The sequence below is a fragment of the Giraffa tippelskirchi genome, chromosome 10 (assembly GCF_054371585.1).
Source record: "Giraffa tippelskirchi isolate mGirTip1 chromosome 10, T2T-mGirTip1v1.2.pri, whole genome shotgun sequence".
NCBI classification, from domain to species: domain Eukaryota; kingdom Metazoa; phylum Chordata; class Mammalia; order Artiodactyla; family Giraffidae; genus Giraffa; species Giraffa tippelskirchi.
In genome coordinates, this window is record NC_137284.1 from 23,248,161 (window position 1) to 23,266,936 (window position 18,776).

At 44.9% G+C, this 18,776-nt stretch overlaps 1 protein-coding gene across 3 annotated transcripts in view; it reads left to right on the forward strand.

The window, feature by feature from the left end:
• Positions 1-18,776, forward strand: part of NAV2 (neuron navigator 2) — a 423,467-nt gene that overhangs the window by 138,556 nt on the left and 266,135 nt on the right. For all 3 annotated transcript variants that reach the window (XM_081533713.1, XM_081533716.1, XM_081533715.1), the window contains exon 3: positions 606-658. In XM_081533713.1, the coding sequence (XP_081389839.1) occupies positions 606-658 (53 nt within the window). The remainder of the gene's footprint in view (positions 1-605; positions 659-18,776) is intronic.

Below are 18,776 nucleotides of genomic sequence, written 5' to 3' on the forward strand. Positions count from 1 at the left end.
GAGTATGTTCCAGATTTAATCTGGACTTACTAAATGGCATGGATGTGTCATTTTTAAAGTCTCACTCTCTTGTTTTTCCATTGGGAATAGGATCCCAGTGGGAATAAGATCCACTTTGGGAACAGGATCAGGACAGGCAAAAGCAACCTTAATGTTTCTAGCTACAAGTGGAGTGAGATGCTACCATCTGTGGCTTTTGTCCCCAGGAGCTGCACTGTGGCTAGGTGGATCTCACTCTGAAGCACCCCATCTTTTGTGGGGAAGTTGTGGTTGCCTTTTCAGAGCCTAGAGCACAGTCACAGCTCAGTCCATTTCCCAGTGTGCAAACATTTCCACCCTGCCCCATCACTCCAAGACTGTCGCCAGCGCAGTTGTCTCTGCCTTAGATGACGGTGACCTTGCCCCAGCTGTCCCTGGAGGACAGCAGCTCGATGAGTTAAGTCCTGAAGCTTGCTAGAAGCGTCTCAGTATTTCACATGCCTGTGCTGGTTGGACGAACCCCAGAATGGGCCTTAGGATTTGCTTGGCCTCAAGGGTCCTGAACATCACTGCTTGCAGTGTCTGTGATGATGATTTGTTTTTCTGACCCGTGTTTCTTTTTTCAGCAAATGAGAAGATCGAAGACATCAATGGCTGTCCGAAGAACAGATCGCAAATGGTAAGTGATACACGGGCAGTGAGTGTCTGTGTTAGGTTAGTAAGCCCCGCCTCTGAATGACAGTGGCTGTCTTGAAAACATTCACACCATGAGCTTTACTCTGGGGGATTATATTAATAAACTAACAGCCATTTCCAAATAGCCATGGTTTGCCTCTCTGACATTTGTTGGCATTTACTGAAAAATAACTGATTTTTACGTAGATCGTGAGAGAGGGAAGATGAAATATGGTCCTTGCTCTTAGAAACAAGTTATGCAGAACTGGTGCAAACATATCCTTGTTTAGAATTTGGGCTGCTAGGACTCTGCTTTTTCCTCAAGGACCTACAACCATTTCTGTTTGTGGTGCTGGGGCACAGACGGAATGATGGTACCATACGACCCAGAAACTGGGGCATGTGTTCTGATTGCCTTTAAAGGTGAAATCAGAACTGTGACAGGCAATGTGAAATGTTTGATCACATCCAGACCAAGCACAACATGACCATGACAAGTGACATTCCTTCTAGGGTGATATGCTTAAGCTGTGATATTATAGCTTTAAGAAAATCTTTTGAAATCTATTTTATTCTTGCTTCATGTTCTACACATAAATCTTTGACTTAAAATTCATGATCACTGTTGAGTTCAGAGACCATTGAATGGTGATACTCTTGAGTACTCAGTTTTTCCCTTTGCAGTGCTTTTCACATGTTGAGTATTTCCGCAAAGAATGTATTCACGAAAGTCTGTTAAGATGACACTGTGATACTTGTTTAAAATATGAAGGTGGCAACTGAAGGACAGCTTTTTTTTCCCTGGATGTTAATTTGCTTCCCGAAATCTTAAAAAAAAAAAAAAAAAGACATAATTTGTTTTTCTAACCTCACCCTGCTCCCGTTGAGTGGGCACGATTGGATAGTTTCATTCCAGAATACACTGAAGTGATTGGCATTCCTTGGGTTTACTGTTTAATTTTCTGAATTGTTATCCCAGTGAGTGGACCGATAGCCTTTTCAGTCAACTCTTTTTTTTTTCACACACACAGAGTTTCTTGTTATAAAGAGGAGTGGGGGTGGGAGGAATGGCTGTCATTTTTCATGTTAACTTCTAAAACAAGTTTCTCTTTTTCTGTTGTTCCACTGGAGACTGTGTTTCTTCTTGTTTGGCCCAGAGAGCAGCCAGTCCTCACGTAGGAAAGTCCCTGTGCAGACCTCTCATGGCTGTTTTGACTTGTGGGAAAGCTTGGCTGCTATTTTTGCTAGAGCTACTGCAGCTGTCCAGTGTATTAATAATTGAGAAAATTTGGAAGATAGAAGACTTAATTTTAGTGCAGGCATTTTACACATGCAGTCATAGCATCACATGAAAGAGATGTAGTATTTCCCTCTGGGGTAGAAATGGATGCCTTTGTTCCAGTCCATTATAATGCAGATGTAGACCTGACAGGTGAACAGAGTGAACCTTTTCTTGTGTTTGGTACATCTGTATTTTCTGTACCTTCTATTTGAGATGTTTGTTGTTAAAGTCTACTTTCAAACTTAAGAGGTAATACCCGTCACCTCGGATTCTTCTGTGCCAGCTTAGTAAATATGTATCAATGCCACATAGCACCAACAGTTTTGTGGTTTCTCTATAACTCTTTCAGCTATGGAAGTCTTGGATTTTTTTTTTTTTAGAACACTGGAATATGAACTTCTAAAACTGTCTATGATAATTAGTTCCAGCTTAGGGGCAGGGCAGCAGACCAGGCCTGGTGGTGAAAGTGGCAGAGGATAGTTCAGCAGACAGGATGTGAGTCCAGGGAAATGTCAGAATCTCTGCCACAGTCCCTCCATTCTGTAGGAAGTGAGGAAGAGAAGGATGAGGACTACAGGGGCCCTGGCCTTTCACCTACATCACAGACAAGGACAGACCCCGCAGGCAGCACTGGCCTCGGGCACACAGCCAGCGCTGCTTACACACAAGCACAGATGTCGTTCCGGCCAGTAAGCCGCTGTGTGTACACCTGTGTGGGCACGTGCATTCTGCTCCTAAGAAGCATCATTGGGGAATATAGCATAGTGGACGAGCCACCATTTCTAGATTCCTAGAAGGTCAAACTTCCAATTAGAGTTCATTTAGGGCAGTCAGTGATAAAGATTTGTTGTTTGCTAAATGCTGCCTATTTGGACGAGACCAGAAGAGAATGCGTACGGAGAGCCGGGCCTCATGTTGACAAAAGGAAGATGACATGGTGAGAAGGGATTAGGGGAGCGTACCTGCTGAGAAGGTAGCTGTGGCTCCGCAGAGCTAATGTTCTCCCACCCTAAGAGCACAGAGCATCTTCAGGGGCCTTAAATAGCAGAGACAGAAACAGGTTTGCTTCAGAGCAGGGGGAGTGGGTGCTATTTCAGTTTTCAAAGTGAAAGTGAAGTTGCTCAGTCGTGTCCGACTCTTTGCGACCCCATGGACTGTAGCCTACCAGGCTCCTCTGTCCATGGGATTTTCCAAGCAAGAATAGTGGAGTGGGTTACCATTGCCTTCAGTTTTCAAGGGGCAGATTATTTCATTAACTAATCGGTAGGCTGGCACAAGAGCTTCGATTTTGCAGGTGGGCCACCTCCTCCTCTTCTCCTATTCCCTTCTTCCTGACCCACCAGGCTACGCGGAGCTCCACTCTTGAACTCCTGTCCTCCAGGCTTGGCTTCAAGTTCTGCTCTCTCCCCCCGAGAATGGGGAAGTGAAAGTGCATAGCTGTGGCCTATGGACTAGAGAATGCCAGGGGGTCTCGGTGCATAAACATTGTGGGCGTGGTACTGGGTGCTTTTAGCCCCTCAATCAGCAGAGGCTCACAAAGTGCCCACCAATGCCAGGCACTGGGCTAGGCCTGGTGAGTACCCAGGTGAACGAGATGGGATCCCTGTCCTCAGGGAGCTCAGTGATGAGTGGGCAGGGACCAGAGAACATTTTGAATACTAGAAGAGTGCAGCTGTTCCCATAGACATCTATGCATGGCACACGGGGGGCCGTTCTACTCCAGGACAAGGGGCGCTTTAGGAATAACTGCCCAGGGGTGAGTCTTGAAAGGCAAGGGAGTTCACCATGGGGAATAAGGAGTGGAAGAGGATTTCTGTTTATGGAGGTGCTGTTCACCTGAGGATGTCATGGGCCCTGCACAGGCAGGTTTTGCAGCATTTGCTCAGGGGCACTACCATGTGCCATCAGCTGTGTCTGGTGAGACTCTTCTGGGCTTTTACCAAGGTCCGCCCTTTGTCCTGTTGTGTCTGAGGTGACGGATGGGGCATGGAAGAGCCCAAACTAAGACAAACCCATAGACATGGTGGTCTCTTCAGGCCTTGACCAAATCTTCTGTAGTCATCGTCACTCCCTAGGTGGCAGCGTTTCAGGGAATAGCCCCATTGGACCCCAGAGTGAAGTTTTCTAAAGGAAAATACCCATGGTGATCAACCCCTGTGGATGGAAGTTCAACCATGGGATGTGGGGAATGGTGGTTAATATCAGCACTCACATGCATCCATGCAGTGCTTTAAGACCTTTCACACTCACAGGAAAGCATATCACTTTCCACTTCTTTGAAGAGACCCTGGTGCTGGGAGCGGAGGGCTGTCCTCAGGGAGAAGCAGAGCCAGGGCCACCTGCATCTCCTGTCGCCGTCGTAGCCCTCCTAAAACAGGGCTGCGTCTGCAAGCGAGATGCAGGGGCATGACGGTGGCTTCCCTTTCCTGAGCGAGCCCAGCCGCAGCTTGTATTGAAGGAGTCCTTTGCTCTCATTCAGTCTGACCTAGATGCTTTGGGGGCCAAATCCTCGGAGATGGAGCTGTTGAAGCAACAGCCCCCCCCAACCCCTCAATCCATCCATTTGGCCCTTAAAAAGGTTTGTGTCTGTGCGTCAGAGCTGGTTGAAATGTTTTGTCTGTTTAGCATTGCCATGGCAACCCTTGGGGCATCTTTTTGGCTTTCAAGCGGTGTGCTGAGCGGAGTTCTGTGTGTGTTTGGAAGGAGAAACATTGCTTGGAGCGTAGCCAGCGGGTGCTGGGTCTGCCAGTGCCTCGCGCCTTGAACCCACTGTACTCCAAGACTCTGGCTCACTTTGGAGCCCAGGAGAGGACGCAGCAGGGGGTGGCTTTCTGTTTTCATCATTATTATTTTAAGTAGTTTGGCTTTGTGTTGTTGATTCAGAGAGGTGCAAAGTTAGCAAAGCTGCGGGTCCTTTCAGGCCCTTTCAGCGGAAAGTCCCGGGCTGTTTTCCCCTTTGGCTCTGTCCTGGGGTCATCTGGGGCCTCCCAGTCCTGCCTTGCCTGCTCACCTCCTCCTGGGCCCTCGGGGGAGTCCTGCCTTCTTCCCTCAGCCCTTCTAGACCTAGGGCCTGCCTGGGCTTGGAAACCAGACAGGCCACTTTCCGATTCCTTCTCTGCTGTCTGTGGCCTTGAGCTAATTATTTAACCTCTTGAGGCCTCTATTTTCTGTTCTATAAAGTGGGCTTGATAATAATACAAACCTCATCAAGTTTTTGTGAGGACTAACGAGGCTGTGGAAGTGATGATAATAGATGACAGTAATAATAGTGAAAATAAACTCTAAGGCCCATCAGAGTGTTTGCGGCGAGCCAGATGCCTAAGTCCTTCACAAATACCCTCTGAGTTCATCCTCCCAGCAGCTCTCTGTGGCAGATGACCTCATTGCCCCCATTCTCCTTAGCACCTGGTCAGCACTCAGTCAAGGGTGTTTCTCCAGTCATGACGATATTAGTCATTCATGAACTGGGGGACAGAAAACCTTTAGAGATCTGAGAAGATCTACTGGCCTTCTCCTTCCTGGGTCACTCATGCCCTGGGATTTTGCATACGGCGTGAGCAACTCAGGGGTCACAAAGGACTCTTGGATTCCACGGACCCCCCATTTGATGCCCCTACTGCTTAGGGCACAAGTCTGCTCCTCACCCTGTCCTTTCAGGCCCCTATGGACAAAAGTCAGCACCTAAGTTCCCAAAACAAGAGGAATTTGCCCCTAACCCACTCCAGTTTTCTTGACTGGAGAATCCTTGGCCAGAGGAGCCTGGGGGACTACAGTCCATGGGGTCGCACAGAGTCAGACACAATTGAGCAACGAATTTATTTACAGAAGGAGAGCACGTTGGCTTTCAAACTTCTGTTCCATAAGCAGAACCCCTCCCTTCCCCCCCAAAATAAAATTATATGTGGCACCCCACATGTAAAAGTAATAAAAAACTGAATGACTGCTTTACATGGGATTAGGCAGCTCAGGGCAGGACCGTTATAGATCTCCCTTTGACCTGCCTCTTTCCTGCCCCTCCCCACTGTCACGTTCACTGTCACGTTTGCCCTTGAAGCCCTCTTTCAGAAGACCAGCTCCTGAAAAGACGCAGTGCCATGAAGCCTAGGGCCCCCTACCCAGACATCAGGTTCCAGCACTGGGTAGGTCTAGCCCATCCTCTGGTCCTCCTACGTCTCCTCTAGGAAAAGAAACCATTAACTAGGCCATCTTCACCTCTGACTTTTGGAGCTTATAAGGCGTCCGGGCCAAAAACATGGATCCTGGAGGTGGCCTAAGGCATGGTCCTCAGGCTCCCAGGGGACAAGTCTCTCTAACAGGGTGGTTTTAAGGGGACCCGTCTAACAGGGTGTTTTTAAGGGGACCTGCCTAACAGAGTGGTTTTAAGGGGACCCGTCTCTCTACCAGGGTGTTTTTAAGGGGACCTGTCTCTCTCAAGGGTGGTTTTAAGACATGCATGAGACGATCTGTATGATGTGCCCACGCACTGCTGTGCACACAGGAAGCATGCAGCCAATGTTAGTTCTTAATAGGTTGATGTTTTTTTCAAGATACCTCAGTAGTTTTGCCTGGAGAATTCCATGGACAGAGGAACCTGACCGGCTATGGTCCATGGGGTTGCGAAGAGTCGGACACGAGGAAGCATCTGAGCATCAGTATTTTTAAAGAAATAGATGTTTCAAGAATGGCCAGCTTTGGGTGAAGGGTTGGTTAAACAGCGTGGCCCTGGGCCATCCATTTGGCCTCTCTGCACTGCTCTTCCTCCCCCAGGAAATGTGAGGAATAACAACAGCTTTATGATTAGAGGCAATTATTGTTTATATTTTGCACTTGGAGATCGAACTTTAAAAGGTTATTTTTTTGCCTCAGATCACTCACCTAGGAGGCAGAGTAGGAGTTCGAACCCAAGACTGTCTGTTTTGAGAGCCTGTGATGGTCATTTCTGTGACAGAGGACAGAGAAGGGACATAATAGTCTCCACCTCCCAGTCCCTGTTCTCCTTGTTCTCCTTGGTGAACACCATAGAACCAGCTGGATTTAACCAGGAGTTAGTGAGAAGGCAGGAGAGTATTTCTGGAGAAGGCCTGAGTTGACCTGTTGATGGAACTCAAGAGCTAGAAAAAGGGGCAAGTGGCCCCCAGCGAAAGGCAGTCTCTTGAGATGCCCAAGGAAAGCCCGGGCGCCAGGTACCTCCAGCTGCGTTCTCCATGGAGCTTCCTGGGCTGGGGCAAGACCGTCTGCAACACGATCAGGTTTCCAGCCCCAGTGACCTTGAGCCCTCCTAACAGCTGTCAGAAAGCCAGCCACATGCCTGGGGCGTGTCTGAGATGCTCTGGCAGCTGAGTTGCCTCGTCCCTGGGCCCTTGGACCTATTTTTACATGGCCCTAAAGCCACACACGTTACAGAACCAAGAAGGAATAATGAAAAGTCCACAGGTACCCTAGAACTGAAAGTGGAGGGTTGAAGAGTCCAGGGCAAAGATGAGCAGGAAGCACCCACTGCTTCCTGTTCAAATGGCACAGCCAGTATCACTGTTATGGCTGGCATTCTCTTTCAAAGATGATGGCCATCTCCATGCCTGTCTCTTACCTCTTTGGTCACTTCTCTGTTCAAAACCATCATTGGCTCCCCATTGACTTTTGCATCCTCTTGAGTACACATTGGGAGGACTGATGTTGAAGGTAAAACTCCAATACTTTGGCCACCTGATGCGAAGAGCTGACTCATTTGCAAAGACCCTGATGCTGGGAAAGATTGAGGGCAGGAGGAGAAGGGGATGACAGAGGATGAGATGATTGGATGGCATCACTGACTCAATGGACATGAGTTTGGTAAACTCCAGGAGTTGGTGATGGACAGGGAGGCCTGGCGTGCTGCAGTTCATGGGGTTGCAAAGAGTCAGACACTACTGAGAGACTGAACTGAACTGAGTTCACAAAGAAGGGCCTTCACGATCTAATTATTGGTATCTCCTGCCACTTGGCCACTCAGACTGTATCCCTAGCCACACTGGAACTCGAAGTGCCCCAACGAGGCCATGTACTCTCATGCCTTCCATTTTAATGCAAGGTGTCCAGTCTGCCCGGGAGACCTGATGACTGTTCCACCTGGGTAATGTGACCTTTAATATTCAGGTCAGCTGTTAATTCACTTTATTCTCATAACAACCCTATGGAGTGAAGAACATATCTTGTTCGTTCCACTAAAGGGTATGGAGAACTTAGACTCTGATGCCATTTGCTGTGCTGTGCCAGGGTCCAAATGTGAGTCATGTTAAAGAAACTTTTGTCCATTTCCCCTCATTCTGTATAGCCTAGGGTTTCTGCCTTTGTCCCTGATTCTGTCAGGGTTTTATATTATTTTGGTTTTATATTATTGTGTTGTTACTCAGTCGTGTCCTACTCTTTGCAACCCAATGGACTGTAGCCTACCAGGCTCCTCTGTCCATGGGATTCTCCAGGCAAGAATACTGGAGTGGGTTGCCATTTCCTCCTCCAGAGGATCTTCCTGACCCAGGAATAGAACCTGGGTCTCCTGCGTTGGCAGGTGGATTCTTTACCATCTGAGCCACCGGGGAAGCTATTATATTAATAGCAAATACTTATACACGAAAGTGGAACAATGTTCTAGACATTTTGTTTTCATTATAACTGATATTTTTATCTTCCTAAAACTCTCTGAGAGCAGATACCTTTATTATTTCCATTTCACAGATGAGGAAACTGAGGCAGAAAGAGGTTTAGTAACTTACCTTAGGTCACATAGCTAATAAGTGACAAGCTGGGTTTTGAACCCTGGAAGCCTGACTTCATTCCCTTTAGTCTTATGCTATTCTACATATAAGGAAATAGATTGAAGAAGGGAAAAACAATTGATGTGGAGGTGCAAAAATTAGATTTGTGATGCTATCTCCTTTTATAAGTAAGGGCAGAGTTTTGGGATGAGGCATTCCATCATGAGAAGATTTGGGATGAAAAAGAATAAGCCTGGAATCAGAAAGACCTGGGTCTCACATACTGGGCAGGTGTGCTGGGCAAGTTGCTGAAAATCGGAATCTTTTTCCTCATCTGTAAACAGCAGATAATTATGGAAGCTGCCTCTAGGATGGCCAGAGATGAGTGAGAGGTGGTAATAAAAGCACCTGGCATCATCCTGTTTCATGAAGAGAGAACGTGAGACTGTCATTCCCTTCCCTGTTTATAAGTCCCATCTTTTCTAGCTACTGACTTGTGCATTAAAAAGGTTTTTCTTATTCAAAAAGTAGGTACCCGTGTGGTAGGCTGAACAATGGACCCCCAAAGAGGTCTACATTCTAATCCTTGGAACCTGTGAATATGTTCTTTTAAATGATAAAGGGGATTTTGCAGAGGTGATTAAATTAGGAATTTGGAGATAGGATTATCCCAGATTAAATGAGCAGGCCCAGTGTGATCACAGGGGTCCTTCTAAGTCAGGAGGCAGGAAGGTGAGAGAGAGAAGATGTGACTATGGAGCATAGAAGCAGGGTCAGAGGAGACAGAGGAGGAGAGGAAGGAAAAAGGAGAGGCAGGGGGAGGGGCAGAGGGAGAGAATGAATGAGAGAGAATGAGGTTGGAAAATCCTGTTGGGCGGACTTTGAAGATGGAAGAATGGGCCATGAGCCAAGGAATGCAGGTGGCCTCCAAAAGCTAAAAAAGACAAAGACGGATTCTCCCCTAGAACCTCCAGCATAAATGCAGCCCTGCTGACCCCTTGGTTTTAGCCACTGCAACTGATTCTGGACTTCTGACCTTCCAGAATTTTAAGGTAATAAATGTATGTTGCTTTAAGTTATGAAGTTTGAGGCCATTTGTTACAGCAGCAATAAGAAACTACTACACTGTGGGATTGAAATGAAGTAACTTACTGTATTAGGAAGCTATTTAGGTTTATAGCAGAGGCTCACTCTACCACTGTGAGCCTCTGAGTTGATTGTAAGTTGCTTCCTTTCTTCATAGAACAGAATGGAGATTTGCACATCTGTACACTTATCACAGGTCATTGCAGGAAAGTGTGGGAAGGTGGAGGCCCACATTTAGTCTCCAGCACTGTGACCATGTTGTGAGCCACCTCAGATACTGAGCTGTCACGGGAATGGCAAGTGCCATTTCATTTACTGTTTAGAAGCAGATACACGGTATTCTTGATGCTGAGTAGGTACTGTGCTCCACAGCTAATGTGCGTTTGTCTTGTAGTCAGTATGACATTTAAGCACAGTTTATGGGAGACATATTTTATAAGCTAGGTAATCCCATCAAAGCTTTGTAGTACATATAGTGTGGGTTTTTGTTGTTGTTGTTGTTGTTTTTATCTTTTAGTTCAATGAAAAGTTCAATATTTATAGCTAGGTATATTGAAGGTGCTCAGATGATGTTTGTCAGATGAGTGAGCTAAACAGTAAATGGTCCAGCTATCCGGGAGCTTTCCAGAGAGTGGGAGAATGGTATCTGTCAAGTTTTCATATGTGAAATATACTATGAACTTTTAAATGCTATCAAGAAACTTGAGTCATCCTAAGCCCCCAAATTCTCAAATCCAGTCTCTTCTTTCTCAGTTTTTTATTTTAACTTTGTTATAAAGGTGTGTGGAAATGATGCCACGATTGGAGGTTTGGCAAAGCCTCTTGTGCCACGCTGCTCCAACTTTAGTGAACAGCGGGATCACCTGGAGGGCTTGTTAAAACAGTGCTGGGCCCCACCCCTAGAGTTTCAGATGCAGTAGGTCTGGGAAGGAGCTGGATAATTTACATTTGTAGCAAGCCAACCTCTTGGGGATGTAAAAATGTTCTCTTTGGGGATATGACTGCAAACTTGCATTTCAACATCTATTGGTTTGCAAAGTTCTTTAAAAATTTAAAAGTTAATCTATCTAAAGGTTAATTTTAACCACTTTTTTAAAGAACATTATGTATTTTTTTTCTTTTTTAAATTTTTTGATATAATTTTTTAGCACCAAAAACATTTTGTACTGAAAGTATAGCCAATTAACAGTGTTGTGATAGTTTCAGGTGAACAGCGAAGGAACTCAGCCATACGTTTACATGTATTCGTTCTCCCCCAAACTCCCCTCCCATCCAGGCTGCCACATAACATTGAGCAGAGTTCCATGGGCTGTACAATAGGTCTTTGTTGGTTATCCATTTTAAGTATAGCAAACACTATATTTTTGATTGAGATATAAATGACGTGTAATGTCACATTCGTATCGGGTGTACAAACATAATGATTCAGCATTTGTATGTATTGTGAAATGATCACCACAGCAAGGTCTAACTAAATATTTTGAATGATCCAATCAGTTTACTTTTGGAAAGATGAGGATGCATTAGACATCCTCCTGTCTGAGAACAATGGGAAGTTCTAAGTCGGTAGGACCTGAATTGTACACACAGCTGTGGTCTTGGAGTTTGCAAGTGTCTTCTCTACTTTCCAACTCACTTAACCTCTGTGACCCTTGGTTTCCTCCATTGAAAACCCAGGTGATAATCCTTTAGCACGTTGTCCTTAACTGCCTGGCATTAACTTCTTTGAGGGCGGGGTCCCTGTCCATCTGCCCATACCATAACCTGGCATCTGCTGGATGCTCAGAGAATATTAACTGAAGAAATTCCCATTACACCTGCTTTGAAACTGGGGCATTTTGAATGGCAACATGTGGTGCTCAATACGGTTAAAGAGCTTAGCAAATGTGAGAATGGGTGAGGAAAGGAGAGCTTCAGATCATCCTGAGCTGAAAGAGAAATTGGATGGTGATTTATAACCGTGTGGACTGTGCTTTATATAAAAGTCATCTGGCTTCACACTTAGATCCATCTCCCTGCGCCTGTCTTCATGGGGTTCTTATGTTTCAGTCTAGCCCCGAAGGGGTGTTTTTCCTGTATTCATCTGTGTATTTTGTTTGTTTATTTTTCTATGAACCACAACTTAGTGAGAAATTCCTATTGGCCCTTTTGTAAGTCATAGTTAGCTTGTGGTGCCTGCGTGTTGGGTACTGGTCAGTAGAGGATCGCCAGTGTGCTCACTTAAGCAGAGAGTAGAGAACAGTGGCCAGCAAGCTGAGTTCAGGTTCCAGAAGCCCTTTTATAAGAAAAACTAAATGGCTGCCAACAGTTAGATAAAAATCAACATACTTCACAAACAGTGATCTTTCAACTTTTTTAGGGGGAAAAAAAATTGGCAGTCCTGGATTGATACTCCCCAGGCAAAACTTGACTAAAACTGGGTACCAGCTGCCTCCTTTAGGTATATGTAGACTGCAAGGAGATCAAACCAGTCAATCTGAAAGGAAATCAGTCCTGAATATTCGTTGGAAGGATTGATGCTGAAGCTGGAGCTCCCATCCTTTGGCCACTTGATTCGAAGAGCCAACTCATTGAAAAAGACCCTGATGCTAGAAAAGATAGAAGGCAAAAGGAGAAGAGGGAGGCAAATGATGAGATGGTTAGATAGCATCACCGACTCAGTGGACATGAGTCTGAGCAAACTCTGGGAGATAGTGAAGGACAGGGAAGCCTGGCATGCTGCAGTCTGTGGGGTCACAAAGAGTCAGACACAACTTAGTGACTGAACAACAACAGCAACAGGCTGCATTAGCCATACTCCCCACCATTCCCTATTGTCTTATAACCAGGCGTTTTTACTTAGTTTTACCGTCATCTACTTAGTTTACCTGCTTCCTGCACACATTTGAGGCATTTTACCCTCAAACTGTTATGATCTCATAAGTTCTAATTCCTGAACTTCCTTAGGAGATCGAAACTCTGGCCTGTGGTGGTTTAAAAGAATCTCTGTTTGGGGAGCATTTTGAAATCAAAATAATGCCTGTAATCTTTATATTGATTTAAATAATTCCTGCCCTAGAAGATTTCAAAACGCTATAAGGGAACATCAATATCGCCCACAAAACATGTCCAAAAGAATGTTGGAGAAGTCACTCCCTCCTCTGTGAAGGGCCCTTCATCTTTCTGATGTTAAGATTGGGCTTAGTTTGGATGGATTAATTATTTGCCTATCTTTCTCCAAGGAAATGAATGACAAAACTGGGTGATCATTCTTCTCCGCAGCGATACTGAACTCCTGCGGTTTCGTTGTTAATGCCGGTGTGTATAGGCTTCGCAGCTTACAAAACATCGAGTAAGTGTTCACATTCCAGCCTTGCCATTTAATAACAGTGATTTTCAGAAGGCATTTAAACACCGTATGCCTACATTTCCCCATATGAAAAATGATGATAATACCTACCTTATCTAGTGGTGAAAATTAATTGAAATAATAATGTATGGAGAAGAATCTAGTCCAGTGTTTCATGTTTTCTAAGAGTATAAATTTTAGTTTCTTGGGAGGAGTCTGTAAGGCTTTCAAGAAAGGGATAATTATCTCCATTTTACTAAAAGGAAAACTGAGGCTTGGGGAAATTAAGTACTTTGCTCAAAGGGAGCCAAGAACCTCTGAGAAACCTGCGGTTCCTCAGATTTCACCTCTGGTCCTGAGAACTCCTTGACTCCCATCTCCTCCTTTAAAATTTCCTCTTGGTACCAATGCCATCACGATGCCAATGATGATCCCAGTGGCATGAGTTGGCTTTTCCTGCGGAGTAGATTCCCACGTTGGTGCAAATGTGGGAACAGTCATGTAGAGTTCAATAGGAGGGCAGAATCGGACCAGAACTTCTTCTTTCTCACACTTTCCCCTGAAGGAACAGGAAGGCAAGAGGAGAGGGCCTGTGACCTGGGCTGCCCTTCACTATTGTGAAGGGTGACTAGTCCTCGCCTTTTGTGGGAAGTTTCGAGATGAATCAACTTGGAATGAAAGTCTTACCCTGGCCTCAATCTGCTTCTCTAAGGGGAGAGCGCAGAAGAAATTCTTAGAACCAGAGCAAAGGGCCTTTAAGGGGTTAGCTTATAGATGCTGTATTTTTCCTGACTTTGTGTATATATAAATCAAGATGTATCATCATCAGTCTTGTGAAACTCCTTGGAGAGACACATGCAGAGATTTGATTCTGAGTCTCAATTTATAGATTCTTTGTCAGTGGCTATGGATTGCTGAATTTTTATGATCACCTGGCAATATAATTTTAGCTCTTAGGGGGAATCATCTTCCTAATATGTTGATAACAGATAGAACCATATGAAATAGCCAGTTTTTAACCATTTTCTACCTACAAACATGGCAGTTTTATCTGGTTCAGTTAAATACTTGACAAGGATGGAAATAGTAACAGAGATTAGCATTATATGACAAGTTAAGAATTGTCACTCTTTCTTCACAGGTACACTAGCAGTCTTGTAGCCTCAGGAAGCTTGAGGATATCCTGTAATAGAAACCTTCCTTGTCTCATCTGTTCTCCTCTTTCAGCGACTTTGCCCACACCCCCGACATTCTGGCAGCGGCAATAAACAGAACTGAGTTATTTTAATTCTTGGTTATATTCTTAATTACTTTTAATCTCATATACTTTGTGACTGGTTGACAAGTAGCTCTTTGCCTTGATCACAGATTTTGCAACTTGAAACTATTGACCAGATCTAGTTTCTTGGTGTACTACTTGTAAAATCTCCCAAATTCTTTATTAATATTCACTAGGAAGCCATAACAGTTTGTGAATAAAAAAATGGATTTAAGTGTAATGTATGTGAAAAGTCCTAGTATTATGCCTGGCATGTGATAATAGTATTATGCCTAGCAGCATCTGAAATTGGAGTGGGCACAATGGGGATTTTTTTTTTTTTTGGCCACACCTCATGGCTGGTAGAATCTTATTCCCCAACCAGGGATTGAACCCAGACCCTCATAGTGAAAGCACAGAGTCCTAACCACTGAATTGCAAGGAAATCCCCAAATATGCCATTTCTTTTTTTCTTAATGGCGATTTTTAAATAACATCTTCTGCAGAAATTAACACTACAGTTCAGTTCAGTCGCTCAGTCGTGCCCGACTCTTTGCGACTCCATGAATCGCAGCACACCAGGCCTGTCTGTCCATCACCAACTCCCGGAGTCTACCCAAACCCATGTCCATCGAGTCGGTGATGCCATCCAACCATCTCATCCTCTGTCGCCCCCTTCTCCTCCCGCCCCCAATCCTACCCAGCATTAGGGTCTTTTCCAATGAGTCAACCCTTCGCATGAGGTGCCCAAAGTATTGGAGTTTCAGCTTCAACATCAGACCTTCCAATCAACACCCAGGATTGATCTCTTTGAGGATGGATTGATTGGATCTCCTTGCAGTCCAAGGGACTCTCAAGAGTCTTCTCCAACACCACAGTTCAAAAGCATCAATTCTTCGGCGCTCAGCTTTCTTCACCGTCCAACTCTCACATCCATACATGACTACTGGAAAAACCATAGCCTTGACTAGATGGACTTTTGTTGGCAAAGTAATGTCTCTGCTTTTAAATATGCTATCTAGGTTGGCCATAACCTTCCTTCCAAGGAGTAAGCGTCTTTTAATTTCATGGCTGCAGTCACCATCAGCAGTGTTTCTGGAGCCCAAAAAATTAAAGTCTGACACTGTTTCCACTGTTTCCCAATCTATTTCCATGGAGTGATGGGACCAGATGCCATGATCTTAGATTTCTGAACGTTGAGCTTTAAGCCAACTTTTTCACTCTCCTCCTTCACCTTCATCAAGAGGCTCTTTAGTTCTTCTTCACTTTCTGCCATAAGGGTGGTGTCATCCGCATATCTGAGGTTATTGATATTTCTCCCGGCAATCTTGATTCCAGCTTGTGTTTCTTCCAGCCCAGCGTTTCTCGTGATGTACTCTGCATAGAAGTTAAATAAGCAGGGTGACAATATACAGCCTTGACGTACTCCTTTTCCTATTTGGAACCAGTCTGTTGTTCCATGTCCAGTTCTAACTGTTGCTTCCTGACCTGCATACAGGTTTCTCAAGAGACAGGTCAGATGGTCTGGTATTCCCATCTCTTTCAGAATTTTCCATTTCCACAGTTTATTGTGATCCACACAGTCAAAGGCTTTGGCATAGTCAATAAAGCAGAAATAGATGTTTTTCTGGAACTCTCTTGCTTTTTCAATGATCCAGCGGATATTGGCAATTTGATCTCTGATTCCTCTGCCTTTTCTAAAACCAGCTTGAACATCTGGAAGTTCATGGTTCACATATTGCTGAAGCCTGGCTTGGAGAATTTTGAGCATTACTTTACTAGCGTGTGAGATGAGTGCAATTGTGCGATAGTTTGAGCATTCTTTGGCATTGCCTTTCTTTGGGATTGGAACAAAAACTGACCTTTTCCAGTCCTGTGGCCACTGCTGAGTTTTCCAAATTTGCTGGCATATCGAGTGCAGCACTTTCACAGCATCACCTTTGAGGATTTGAAATAGCTCAACTGGAATTCCATCACCTCCACTACAGGTGATATGTATTATTACAAGGAGAGGATAATAGAGCAGTTGGCTTCCCTTCCTTCCGGCCTTCAGCACAGTGAGAGTACAAAGTCTTGCAGGATTCTGAATTGAGTATTAAAGCATTTAAATGCATCTGGTTGGCTTTGCTTCCCTGGTTATCTATGCTACCAGGATATATCTTGCACTCAGTTATTAATATGTCATGCTATCCTTGGAATTGCAGAGCAGGAATCCATGGACCACCTTTGTTGTTGTTTAGTTGTGTCTGGCTCTTTTGCAACCCCATGGACTGTAGCCCGCCAATCTCCTCTATCCATGGGATTTTTCTGGGCAAGATTACTGGAGTGAGTTGCAATTTCCTCCTCAAGGGGATCTTCCTGACCCAGGAATTGAACCTGTGTCTGTACATCTACTGTACTGTCCTCCTCTTTACCACTGAGCCACTGAGGAAGCCCAGTCCATGGGTCAGATACTCATGAACAACCCACAAGGACCATTGCTAATGGACACTGGCGTTTTTCAGGTTAGTATGAGGGAACTGGTCACAAAGCTGGCCTTCATCTACAAATTAATTATCCTCTGACTGTGTTCTTTTGTATGTGTTGGCTTTGTAGGTGATATGATAGATTCTAGTGGATGGAGGAGCCTGGTAGGCTGCAGTCCATGGGGTCGCTAAGAGTCGGACACGACTGAGCGACTTCCCTTTCCCTTTTCCCTTTCATGCACTGGAGAAGGAAATGGCAACCCACTCCAGTGTTCTTGCCTGGAGAATCCCAGGGACGCTGGAGCCTGGTGGGCTGCCATCTATAGGGTTGCACAGAGTCGGACACGACTGAAGCCACTTAGCAGCAGCAACGGTATCTCCACAACTGAGGATTTACTGCACTCTTGGGGTGTATCAAGGATCAACTGTTTTGCTTTGTTTTGCATTTATGGTCTGCTGCCTCTTGAAGACTTTGTGGTGTCTTATGAGTTTAAACATGGACATATGACAAAAATTGATGAAGGTAGTGGCAACCCACTCCAGTATTCTTGCCTGGAAAATTGCATGGACAGAGGAGCCTGGCAGGCTACATCCATGGGGTCACAAAGAGTCAGACACGACTGGGTGCACACACACACATACACACACATGCATGACAAAAACACAAAAAGATCCCAGACTTTCTAGAAAAAGCCCAGAGGTTCAGTGACAGACTTTCGAGCAGGTGAACTAATAGGTCTAAATTAGCCTGTATCACCTTTGTTTAGTGGGCGTGATATTTGCTTAAAGTCTGCTCTTGCTCGGGAAGCTGTCTTTTCCAGAAAGGAAGGGCCACACTGTCTCATCACCACTGTTTTGCCCTTTCCCTGGAGCAGGGCCTGGGAGAGAGTAAATACTCAGTCATCACTTTTCCAGGAATGAATGAGGCTGCCAGGTTCCAGTTTGTCCCTGGGTGAAATTCTCCAACAAGTACTGCTCTTCCCCATTCATTTGAGAGGCAGCCATAGGGCCTAGAAGTTGGAATCTAAGTCTGTATCCTTCTTTGTAGGGAAATTCAAATTTTTATGCCAAAAAAATAATTGATTCTTCTTCACAAACTACTTGTGTATTGGGCACCTACTAAGTACCATATACACGTGTCCTCCCATATAATCACCATCACCACTGTGTGATGTATTGTGTGGCTGTGTAATGCCACACAATGTGATCTGTGTAATGCCCATTTTACAGATCAGGTCATTGAGGTTAAATTGCTGATGATTGTAATTCAGTAAATGGCAGAATCAGGATTTGAACCCAGATTTGTCTGACCCCAAGTTTGTGATACCATTCTAATGGCAGAAAGTGAAAAGGAATTAAAGAGCTTCCTGATGAAGGTGAAAGAGGGGAGTGAAAAAGCTGGCTTAAAACTCAACATGCAATAAACTAAGATCATGGCATTGGGTCCCATCTCGTCATGGCAAATAGATGGGGGAAAAGTGTAAACAGTGGCATATTTTATTTTCTTGGGGTCCAAAATCACTGCAGATGGTGACTGGAGCCATGTAATTAAACGATGCTTGCTCCTTGGAAGAAAAGCTATGACAAACCTAGATAACATATTAAAAAGCAGAGACATCACTTTGCTGACAAGATCCCTATTGTCAAAGCTAAGGTTTTTCCAGTGATCATGCCTGGATATAAGAGTTGGTTCGTAAAGAAGGCTGAGCACTGAAGAATTGATGCTTTTGAATTGTGGAGCTGGAGAAGACTCTTGAGAGTCCCTTGGACAGCACAGAGACCAAACCAGTCAATCCTAAAGGAAATCAACCCTGAATATTCATTGGAAGGACTGATGCTAAAGCAGAAGCTCCCATACTTTGGCCACCTGATGTGAAAAGCTGACTCACTGGGAAAAATCCTGATGCTGGGAAAGACTGAGAGCAGGAGAAGGGGACGACAGAGGATGAGATGATTGGATGGCATCACCGAC